The sequence below is a fragment of the Haliaeetus albicilla genome, chromosome 20 (assembly GCF_947461875.1).
Source record: "Haliaeetus albicilla chromosome 20, bHalAlb1.1, whole genome shotgun sequence".
NCBI lineage: Eukaryota > Metazoa > Chordata > Aves > Accipitriformes > Accipitridae > Haliaeetus > Haliaeetus albicilla.
In genome coordinates, this window is record NC_091502.1 from 5,976,607 (window position 1) to 5,989,196 (window position 12,590).

General features: G+C 40.3%; 1 protein-coding gene across 5 annotated transcripts in view; it reads right to left on the reverse strand.

The window, feature by feature from the left end:
* CDK8 (cyclin dependent kinase 8) overlaps window positions 1-12,590 on the reverse strand; it is an 87,639-nt gene that overhangs the window by 40,685 nt on the left and 34,364 nt on the right. For 4 of the 5 annotated variants that reach the window (XM_069808113.1, XM_069808111.1, XM_069808114.1 and 1 more), the window contains 2 exons: window positions 6,063-6,173; window positions 2,785-2,925 (listed from right to left, as the gene is read on the reverse strand). In XM_069808113.1, the coding sequence (XP_069664214.1) occupies window positions 2,785-2,925; window positions 6,063-6,173 (252 nt within the window). Of the gene's footprint in view, window positions 1-2,784; window positions 2,926-6,062; window positions 6,174-12,590 lie in introns of those variants that run through there. The other variant, XM_069808116.1, reaches the window with a different exon arrangement.

The following is a 12,590-nucleotide window of genomic DNA, read 5'->3' on the forward strand; positions in this document are numbered from 1 at the left end:
CATACAGAATACACTCACTTTATACAAATCTTACATGAATTAAGATTCCTCGATTCCACTATTATGAAGACAAATTTCAGTCTAAGTTTATGTGATTTTAATAGCCATTAAGTTTTACTGCCTGGTTTCTGGATGCTAGCAAGAAAGGAGTTACTTTATGCTGTATTTAGTTTCTGATTACAGAAGTCAAGATCTCAAAAAACTGCAAAACATTACCTACCTAAAAACTAACTTCATTAAGACATCTTGAAAATCCCAAACCCCTAAAACCAGAAAATTGCACTTAAACTGAAGATAATTAATTACTCTCCCAAGAGAGGAGCTTTCTTACCCTCTAGAAAACATCCTTATCCTATGAGAGAGATATAGCAAAGAACAGACTTTTCTACTGAAGTACTGTATTCTTTAGCTTCCTACCACTCCCAAGCACCATCACTCTTGTAATAGCTACTACATGAAATGAAAACAAGCATGTTACTTAAGCAACTCTGTGTTATCTGTACACATTTAAATCTAGGGAAACATAAAACACTTCAGAAATACAGCAACACCTATCATTTTAAAGGCACAGTAGGTGAAACATAATAAATCTGTCCAGCTGTCCAATCAGGAGTTAAAATTGATGATTTAACACCGATATTCCTGAAGGCTAATATTACAGGTATCCTGGAATAGAAACCCACATCTAAGAACAAGCATTAATGTCAGTTATTTTGCTTTGGACCAGAATATACATGCTATTGGAGTCCCAATTTGCAAGCTTAACTTTGCACCAATATGCCCCTGTCTTGCTAAGACAAAACACTAGGCAGAACCCCTTCTGTTACTCAGGCTATTCCCAGAGACCCCGATAAAAGGAAGAAAATATCTGACAGATACAATTCTGTCTTTTCTCCTGCATGAAACACACGCCTTCTAAATCCAGCTCATACTGAACAGTTTCAAAGCGACAAACCCGAAGGTTTCCATGGACGAGGCGGCACAAGCAGCCCCTGCACAGCTTTTATAGGATTCTCACCAACATGGCTTGACAAGGTTCCAGCGGGAAGACCTCTCAGTCTCTGCCTCAAGCTTTTGGTCTCTTCTATCAAAAGATAGCCAATTGTGATGGTGGTTTTTCTGCTGGAAGAAAACTTCATGCTGGACTGAGACCACCAACTCATTTCACATAGGTCAGAAAATGAGATGGTAATAGTCTGTCGCAGTTGCCAACTTAAACTACATTTGAGCTACAGACCTAGATGTGAAAGGCTCTGTAATAAATTACCAATCTCCTGAGCCATCCAGTTAACAACATGCATGGTTTTCTTTTTAAACTCAATTATGCTTAAGTTCATAAATTTTCTGAAACTGTAGAAAGTAAAACATCAAAAAAATTTAATTCTTGATGACAGGTCATTTGCTTTCTGTACGCCTCTTAAAAACATACTGAAGAGTACTGTTGCAGGCAGAACATTAGAGTAAGACATTATATTTTGGTTTAAAACAAAGTGTGTCTCAGTAGTAGCATGCACTATATATTTCTACATTATGCTCTGCTCCACTATTTCATGAGTCATGACAGAGCCACCACAATCTTTTTGACTTTTCCCCTCAGTGTTGAGGCTTTTGTCTCCTTTCTAAAACCAGGAGCAAAGTAGAAACAATATCCATACAATTATTTTAATAAAGCAAAGCTTCCTTGTATTTCAGTTCTGAAAATGTTATTTATCAAAGATAAATCTTTTCACATTGGTTTAAACAGAGACTGGCACTCTGTAAAAGCATTTATTGGGCATGAAAATAGAAGACAAATAACTAGTCATTGATTACATTTCCAGGAACACTATTAAAGCTATTTCAAAGACAGAAAGTGACTCTGGAAGAGTAATAAGGAAGCCAGACTTACTGCACCAAGCATAGAATAGCACTGGTAATACTGACTCATGGGAATGAAAGGTCTAACTAATGATACTCTCATGCACTAATGAAATTTCAGTAATTAGAAGCATCATATATAGATAGTATCATACTTTGATAGCAATTTTTTTCCAATTTACTTCTAAGAATAAGAGCTACAGACAACTGGGTCAGGAAAACTACCCAATTTTAAGAAAACAGACAGAACCAGCCCAGCCAGCTATGAGCATATTTCAAAGGCAAATATATAAGAGTTGGTGAGATTCACCAATTTAAAATATTTAATAGAATTTGCTGGTTAAGAAACACTAACTCAGGTTCAAAATGTTTTGCTTATACTGTAGTTTGGATAAACATTAGTTTATTTGCAGAAGTCTTCAAAAGTTGCCATGGCTATATTTCTGACAGATTATAAATATTAGGAGAAGATAATGGTCTTCAAAAGCTACCTTCGTAAGTAAAACTGATAATTTTAGGGAGTTTTTATTTTTTCAGCAGTTCTTATAGCCAATCATCCTCTCTCCCACCTACACATATGCCGTATTTAGTTATTTATCTTGCCTGCAGCGATACTACCAGAGGCATTTTTTGTACCTCAGCATGCCTGTTATTTAAATGAACACTTTTAAAAATAGTTTATTTAGAAAATCAAAAAAGGAAAACAGCCATCTGATATACTTTGCTGTCATAAGCATATCAGATCATAGCCAGCTTTTAAAATTCACTCTACTAATCAAGGCTGTCTGACTGCAGTATACAAAAATATATATTTATTAGTACATGCCCATAGCACAAAGGTTTTTGTTTCCCAGTGATTTTTCATAAAAAACAACCCTTGCCCTCAATCATCATCCCGGTGCTAAAACCCATTGCAGATCCACTTACCAAATCCCTGTGTAACACCCAGTTAGCATGCAGGTAGTGAATACCATCTAGGATCTGATATAACAGTGACTTCACCATTCCCCGAGGTAACTGAACTGGTTTCTTGTTTGCTTTAGAAGCCCTGTGAAACTTGATTATATGCTGTAAAGGGGAAAAAGAAATCAAAATAAAAGAAGTGTAATGTTTTGATCTACAGCATTGCACAAAAAGATTGCCAGCAATTCCTTACACAGATGTCTTAGGTGTTTTTTTCAACCTTTCATCATTCATTTTCAAAATTAGAAACATGTACCTTAAGTACTAGAAAATTAATACTATACGAGGTAAAGCGATCACCCTCCCAAGGAAATCTCTCAAAAATGAAATCAGTTGTTGCTACGGTTTAACCCTGGCAGGCAGCTAAGCCCCACACATCCGCTCACTCACTCTCCCACAGTGGGATGAGGAATACAAAACCAATACAACTGTCAAAGCAAATTCCCTTGCAGATCACTGATCTTGGAGGGTTTAGGGGTATTTTTGTTTGACGATTCTTTTTGTTAAGATAGGCTGACATCTTGTATGTCACAGCACAGAATTAAAAGTGCATTACCTAACTCCTATATTATTTTACTTTTAGGTTTTCTTCTACAGTAATAATGACGCTGTGATATTCAACACCTAACGACAGAAAGAAATTCGTGCAAACTGTATTGGGAGTTTTAAACATTTAAATTAGAAGCCCAGATTTATTCCTTCTTTATTTACTATACCCTTAAAGCACACTACTCTCAAAACAGAAGCTGTTGATAGAGCAAAGCTGAGTCCATCTGAAAGTCAGCCACCAAGTCAGACACAGAAAAAAACCCTTTAACAATTATAAGTGTATACACAGGCAATGACATTTAGCAACAATGAGGAGTTCAAAAGGATATGTTGTCTTAGCACTTGAGTCCCAGGTGCCACTAACTTCAATAGCATAAGGTGTGCCACGGTCATGGTAACCATTTCCAAGCTTGTCTCCCTTTGAGAGAGAGAGGTAATTTCTAGAACAAACTTTTTCATGCATTCACACTTCTTCTCTGTAATGGCTCGCAGTGGTGTGATCATCAAAACAGCCCTGACCTTGTCTGTCCAAAACCTGGCACCAAACTTCTATCATATGTTCTTCCTGCATGCCCAAGCTTTCATATTCCTGACGCCAATTAGGTACCCAACTACTCAAGCCCCCTTGGGAAATTGCCTTTCCTCTCTTGCTGCAGCCCAGCTCCATACAGCCCACCCTCCTTTGCTTCAGGTGTCAAGCTTGGCTTTCCTGGGAGGACAAGGTACATCTCTGCCCTGCCAACGGTAAAAACGGAGCTGCACGGAGGAGAGAAACATTGATGAAAAGGTGACAGTCCCTGCCCAGTCAGCCAAGCACCACATGCATGAGCATCCCTCAGCCTGAGCCACAAGTTTCGCCTCCTCTCCTCCACTTCCACTGACTCCAAAGCAAATGTTAATCTTCATGCACTGGTCAGAGAGAAGTGAATCTTCAAAGACAGATGGCTCTTCTGGACTTTTTTGTTCCTCCTCTAACAGAGTCTGTGCCCTTTTCCCAGCCTTGTTTGAGACCTGCTGCGCTAGATATGCTCAGTGCTGGAGGACTTGGTCCATAGCTGGCTCTCTGGGGCGTGGAGCCAGCCCAGTCACTCTCGCTAAGTCTCTTGCATCCAGATACAGTGAACACCCAGGAGCTGGTACAGCTGGGGAGTTCTGGAGTTCATACAGGTACATGCATGTAAACATAAAGGTCAAAATTGAGGGTCATTCCTAAGTTACTTATATACAAGCCAGTGTTTCATTAACAGAAGTGCTTCTGCAGTGATTTTGGTTAAGTATGAAGCAATGCAGAAATGTATAAATACAAACAAGGACAGGTCACTACTAGTCACAAATACAAAGCCTTGCAGCACATTTTGAAACAGAGAAAAACAAACTCAAACATTCCTAAACTTCTCTAGGTTAGCATATCATAAATATGGGGGAGCAGTGAAAAAAAGAATGTGCTTGTCTTCTCTCCACGTTAATAAAAACCTTTACTCCATTTCCTCAAGATTTTTTTGGTTTTGTTTTGTATATCAGCCTTTAGAACGTCTCAACATTTCACCTGTTTGGTAACTTTTTTTTCTCTAATTTTATTTTGGTAACAAAATCTCAATACCAAGTATCAGAACTTCCAAGACATTTAACTGGGATAAAATATCTTCAATTCTGCTTAGCTGAAAGAAAATTGACACACTAGTTCCAGGCAAATACTACTGAATTATACAGGGAACACCATTTTCACAAAAGAAATTAGTTTTACTTTGGTTTGTGCTGTCTGTCTAAACTACATGCAGACAAAAAAACAACTGATGATCCATGCTGTGCAATTCTTACATGAACACATACATCAAAATTTCCATCTCGTTCCAAATGGCCTCTGATGTACCCTTTGATCTGAATCTTCTTAATATCTTTTAAGGTTAGTATTACAATACTTGTTCCATTGAGACCAATGCTCAAAATGTATGTCATTTAATTTGAGGCACACATGTACCTTTTTTTCAGGAAAGTCAAGGTTGCATGGTATTTTGGATTCTTTACAATGCTACTTTAATTTATTTTTTTTTAAGTATTCCAAATGGATGTTAAGCTTACAAATATTAAGTTAGCAGAGGAAAAGGGTTTATATCTTAAAATAAATTTACTTTGCCTCTAAAGTGTTTATATTTTAAAGCTGTATCTTGTAATTAGGAATAAACAGCTTTCTTCCCAAATATATGAAATTTCAGCAGATGAGTTGAGTAAAAAGCTCTTCCCACTGAAACACACGAATTAAATTTCAATTATATACAGTGGCATTACTCTCACTTCATGTGAGATGTATGGATGTATGGATGACATGCAATGTAACTAAGACTCTAAACTGTTCTGTTCAGCCAGTAAGTTTGTCATTTTTCAAAGAAATCCACCTGCATAATCAATTACATTTTCCTGCACCCTACTTTAGCTGTAATGGAGGGTTATATCTGCATTTATTTAACTAGATTTCTAGCTACTGAGCACTGAATGCAGATTTTTATCTTCTTAAAAGAGGTCACAGATTAACTGTGTAGTGTGCGTACCCAACATTTTCCATTGCTTTTCTTTTAGTACTGCAAATGTTTCCAACAAGAGGCTATACTGTTTTTAAACCGATGTGTCTTCCCTGACCTTGTCCCTTTTCTGCAACTAAAACTCTAAGCCTGGTACCTACAAACAATTCACCTTACCCAGAGGTCATGCTCCGCGTAGTCAAAGAGAAGCCACACTTTCCTGTCAGCATGAGAGAGAAACACCTTTTGCAGAGAAATGACATTTGGATGCTTGAGCTCCCGCAGCAACTGCAAAATAAAGAAAGTCCACAACAGTTACATCCACACATCCAGAGCTGTGAAAGGGCTGGAAAGATGAATACTTTCATGGTCTTTGCTACATACTCTACAGTACAAACAATAAAAGTTGAAATTTGCAAGTCACAGAAAACAGCACACATTTTTTTTAATGAAAGAACCAGTCATTAGTTTGAAACCAAAGCTGAAAGCAGGTCATATTACCTTAGGGCACTCACTTCCTATTCATTTCCTAAAAGTTGAAGTCTATGTAAACCTCACTATCATCCAGGATCAAGAAGACTCCGCAAACAGCCAGCTGTGGCATCTGCCCTTTCCCATCAGCTGTAATCTTTGACAGAGCCATTTGGGGTATCCAATTTTCTCCTGGCTCTCAATTATCCGAAAACCCTGCATTTTGGTTGCAGTCATTCAAGGCTGAATGGGATGACTCATTTAGAGCCTGTCAATGCAGTCAGCTAAACGAAGATGTGGTTTGTAAGATGGAGTCAGCTGATCTACAAGGTCACCACCACCTACAGAAAAAGGTCCAACTCCCTCCCACAGCATATATTACAACAGCTACAGCACTCACAGAAGCCAGCAACAAAACAGCTCGGAGTTCAAGAGAAAAAACTAACCCAGACACACAAAGGCAATAATTTTCTGCAGAGTTCCTGAGCTGAAATGACTCACAGCACTAACAGCAGACCCAGCACTAGTGAAGGGCCACAGCTAAGAGCAAGAACTTCTTTCAGCAGCAGTGAGCCATTAAGCCAGCTCAGCTGCTTTAGAAACTATAGCTATATGCACCACCAGAAGGAAAAGATAGGCGAGATATAGCACAAAAACTGAATGCAGACAGCATCGGTCTATTTGAACTCTGCTGGTCACGTTACAATCATACTGTACTCACACAATTGCTAAGAAAGAAACAAAAACTTTATCTAAGCAAACTATTGTCAAGCATGGCTACCCAAGACTAGACAAATTCTTGCCAGCTCAGTCTGCTAGAAATTATGACATTTTTAATAAAGGGAATGGCTAAGGTTTTTATAAAGCCAAAGGCAATTTATCTACTATTTGAATATAGAATAGAGAATTAACATTTTATTTCTGAGATTGAATCTATTTTCAATAAAATATAGTTTTTTCCACTACATAATAGAGGGAACAAGAAAATTCATTCCTTTCTACTGATACCTTTGTCACATGTAACATCTTAGCTGCTACTGAGACAGTTAACTGGGAGTGGGTATCTGCATATGTTTTGTTTCCTTCTTTTCTATTTCATTTGAGACAGACTTCCATCCCTACTCAGACCAGAGTCTTCAGCGTGGCATTTCTTGAGCAAGAGGACCTATAACCCACAGAGCTTTTATCTCAAGTATGAGATCAAACAGGCAGACAGAGGTTTGAGGAGACAATGCAACATTACAAATCAACGCAGAAGGCAGTGGTTTTGGCATATTAAACATCTTAAATCCTAAGATTTGTAAAAGCATTACACAGAGGAATTTTAAGGCAGGATCTGCAAGAAGTGTGGAATTCTGTAAATGCCTATAATTCCTACAAAGCATAAGATCAGTGTGGGGAAAACCAAGAAATACTTACTTGCAATTTTTTATCAATTACAGGTGGGGACCATCTGTGGTAGGTTGACCTCAGCCAGCAGCTATGCCCCACACAGCCACTTGCTCACCCCCCTCAGTCAGATGGGAGAGGAAGAGCAAAAAAAGCAAGAAAGTTTGTAGGTGAGGATAAGACAGTTTAATAAGTGAAGGAAAGAGGAATTGAAAACAAAAACCAAACCAAACCAAAAAAACAACAGAAGCGATGCAAAGGCTATCACTCAGCACCACCCACAAGCAGACTGATGCCCAGCCAGTCTCAGAGCGAAGGCTACCTCCCCAAAGGGAGGAGGGGCAGAGTGGAAAAAAAAGAAAGCCTGGACAACATGCAACGATTGCTCAGCAATAGCTAAAACACTGGTGGGTTATCAACACTGCTTTAGTTGCAAATCCAAAACACTGCACGATACAGGCTGCTGTGAAGATTAACTGCATCCCAGCCAGACCCAGTACAGCTTCAATGACCATTAGTGGGAGTCAGCCTCTTAATAGCAAATGAGGTTATAGGGTTGAAGGATACATTGTGCCAGTCCTTACAGTGAAGGTCTTTTTGTTGAATCAGTATGAATTCACAGCTTCAATTTATGCTAAACATTTTCACAAATTAACTGTGCCCAGAAGATTGCATGACAGTTCAGCAACTATGTGTCCATACCAAAATTTTATCAGATTTCCTGTGGCCTGATGACATACCTGTGCCAGACACAACAGACCATTCCTTGATGAAGGAGGCAGAGAACAGTCAGAGCTCCAGAAAACAATTTTCCCCTTCACCCCTTCCTGTTCCACGTTAAGTCCGTCCTGCTCTTTATTCCCCAGGTAGCAGCTATCAACCACTTCAAAAACCCAACCTCTTCACATCAAATGTGATTCACCTTGGAGGACACACAGAGAACCCATCACCAAAGCTGGTCAAGAACATGACACAAAGATGAAAAACTTTGAGTAATGCAGCAGAAGGGTTCCCTGTCTGTATAGCAAGACAACGTAGACATAATTCTCCTTTGTTTGTTCTAGAGGTAGTCAATACTGCAGACTTTGAGGTTCACAGCATCCCTCTTGGTCTGCTAGATGACAGGCTGCTGCTCTTCGCTGTTTTCAAATCCAGCCAGCAACAACGTTGAAGAATAACTCCAAGATTTAGAATAGTCTGACTATTTTGTGCAAGATGTATTTTGCATCTATCAAATTAACAAGTAAGGCCGTAATCAGAAAGGCACACAGTTGGCATTCATAGAGTAAGGACACCCTGGAACAATTAAGCCTTGATGTTTTGAGGATGCTTCGCGTGCATTGCCAATTTAGCAAGAATACTCAAGGTCCATCAGAGAGAAAAGAAACATTAGGGATAATTGGACCTAAGAAATGTAGGATGTGAGTGATAAAAAGAAACATTCCGCTCCAGAAGGTGCCAAAGGCGAGATGATTGCCAAAGAAACATGACCTAGGGGAAAGGTAAAGGTGGCAGGGGGAGACTGTGGCCTCCAACTCGATTCCAGGCTAGAAGAATTTGCCTCCCCACACCTGCAAGGAGCATGCATGAAGGAGCATGCATGCTAATCTACATAGCAAACGAAGCTAATTTAAATATAACTAGCCAACAGTAGATGAGACAGTAACTACTAACCAATAAATGTAAATTTAGGCTGGTTTTCACTAATCACATAACAGAATAAATACATTCTCTCTCTTTGGTGTGGTGTGCTGGCTTTGTGGAATTACCACCTAGCACCCATCTTTGCACAAACATGAAATAAATAATGTCTCTCCTGAGTGTGTGATTATTAACTCGTTGCACACCAGGAAACAAATCTCCTTTTTGGACAACAACAAGATACAAGTAACTGAGCATGCATTTTCTACAGGCACACACAAAATACAGACATGACCAGCCACGCAGGTATCAACAGAGGCAGAAGAACAGCATCTTCTTTGCAGGCACACACATAAGCACCAACAGTACCTATGTAAAACTTGAACAACACAACACTTTCTCCACTCTGGCTAAACACGCTTAAAGTTCACATACACGGACACCTTCACAGATCCCTCTGACTCCAGTGCAGACCTTACGTCTGTTCTGAATCCCAGCCCAGACACCATGCCCTTTCATCCAGGTTCCAGCTCTGACACCGGGTCTCTCCAGATTTTTGTCTCTTCCTGCTTGCTGGCTCTGCTTGAAGTTCACTAGCAGGTCACACACACGAGCTACCAGGGAGAGCAGTGTGAGCGTTCATCTCCTGACCCACGTCTCTCCCGCATCCAGCTTCTGCAGACCTGCGGTATTCCCAGCAACGGGCCCCTGCAGACCTCGTCCTGTTCTCACCACCTAGTCCTGCCTGACATTTGCTAGCAGGTTACAGATGCACACACAGAACAGAGAGCACGCTCACACAGAGAACAGTCAGGAACGGACATAGGACAGACTGTGGTGACCATGTACAGAGCTTGGCCAGACAAGCATGCTGCCCAGTAGCCTGCTTACATGAAACCTGCCTCTTATGCCCTCTCCATTTTCCATGCCTTTTCCTCCCCAATCTACCTTGATTACTCCCTTTCCTGCCTTTTATTATTCCTCTAAACATCCCACAGAAGTTTGGGAGTCCCAGCAGTCCTCTCAAATGCCCAGTAAAACCTCTATCCTCCCATAAGATACATAGCTATCTGCTTTTCTTCTCATCAGTTACAAAGCTCTGGTTGACTCTCTTTATGGACACACCCGAGAGGTTCCTTTTGTGGCCCATCACCAATGTTTTAAGAGTTCTGGCCTTTGTTGCTGTCCCTGATAGCAGCTGTTATTGTTTGTGCATCTGTGTGCTCAGTTTATCATTCTTGCTGGTTTTTGCCTTTGCCTTTTATGCTGAATAGCCGCTAACTACATATTCTTTCAGTCTGCTTAAAAACCTGATGGGTTTGGTCAAAGCTAGACAGCTACGAGCACTCCAGTGAATAGAGTGGCTAATATACATCAGCAAAAGCATCAGAGTAAGGAAATGGTTACTGCAGTGGTGACAGATGATCCCTTAATCACTGTCTTGGAAAGGCTGAAACGCTCCAGGACAGTGACAATGCAGAGCAACAAATGCAGATGCTGTCTGAAGGACAGAAAGAGCTCATGCAGATAACACATCACATGGGCTGTAAACAGCATTTCCAGCAACCTCACTCTCCACAAACTGCGCCTCTCTAGCCCATATGCAACATGCCTTTCCTACCAGATGACTTGACTCGTGTCCAGCAGCTCACAGAGTTCACTGAAGACAAAGTACACTGCAAGAAACACGGTCTGACTGTCAGCACGATGCCTGCTGATGATAAAGGCCATTTTTTTGCCTAGCGACTCTGATATCCAATTGCTTCTGCCTATCCTAGTTCAGTTCTATAGAACACAAAGAGAAAGTAGACAAAAATTATGCATTCAGCTCTCAGTAAATTACCTTCCTTTTCATTTGCGTATCACATGATGATTCAAATCTATTTCTACAACCAGAAAGGTTTCCCTTAAATTAGTTGGTCTGGGTGCCCCTTATAAAGAAGGAAGACCCAACTGATCATCAAAGACAGAAATCAGCAAATGATGAAGATGCTGATACATCTGGTTTGACTTGAGTGTTATAACCCCATGGTGTCCCTGCCTGGTCTTGCCCTTGCTTTCACATATATTATTCAAGACACAGCAATGGAAACAGCATCCCTACTTGCAAGTCCTGGGCTCACACTAAGGTTCCTCTATCTCCCTCTTCAAATGCAGAAATACTCATTCCACAGCCATGAGGCAGCTGAGGAACAGTAAATGAAAGTGTCCTAACGATGCATAAAATTGTTAAATTGCTTCACAAACAAGGACAAAGCCGGGTAAGACAGGACATTATTAAATAATCAACAGCAGCATTAAGGCAGCCTGGCAAACTGCTGCATGACTAAGGCAAATCTTTGCTTGCACAGGGACACTAACAATAATTACCTTTCACATCAAATATGAGCTGAACTCAGCACAAGTCTTTATGAACATCATCGCCTTCCTCCGGTGATGCTCCCACATTTCCCGTACAGCTCTCCACCACTACAGACGTTTCTCATAAGCCAAGACACTGCATTCTTCACGTAAGAGTGGATTTCTAGCTTTACTGCAAATGTCATTCCACCCCGACTCTTGATGCTTGCTACTAATTGTAGTCCACAGGGAATGTAACCTGCTTAGTGTTGCAATACCACCATGCTTACCGCTATAATTGAGCACAGACTCATTTGCTAGAGCAACTGGCCAGGTGTCCTGGCCCAGGAGTTTCTCGGATGTCCTGTCTCAGGACATCAGCTGTTTTAGAAGAGGCAACTTCTTGCTCTCACTGCCTTCCTTTCAGTGCTATGCAACACATTTCTCCCAAAGCTTAGGACAGTCAGAAAGCTGGCTAGACACAAAGCCATTGGCAATATCAAGCAAAACATTCACTTAAGCAAAAATCACTATTGTGTCATCTTGCTAGTTTGATGGTGTAAATTCAAAATCTAATCATCATCTCATGCTTCAAAAAGGCTCACATCAGTTCCGCCAAGTGATCCAGCAACAAACAAATCATATATTAACAGTCATGCTGTGGCCTTCAGATAGAAAATGGGAAAATAGGGACTTGGAACAGAAAGCAGATTGCGGCTGATGCAGAAAGAAAGGCGATTTTCAGACTAGAATACAACTGACAAAGATTTAGTGATCCTGTAACAGATAAGATACCAGTGGAATTACTGCTACAACAAATGAGTATATGCAGTAGTGAGACATTACCTGAAATGCTATGCGCAA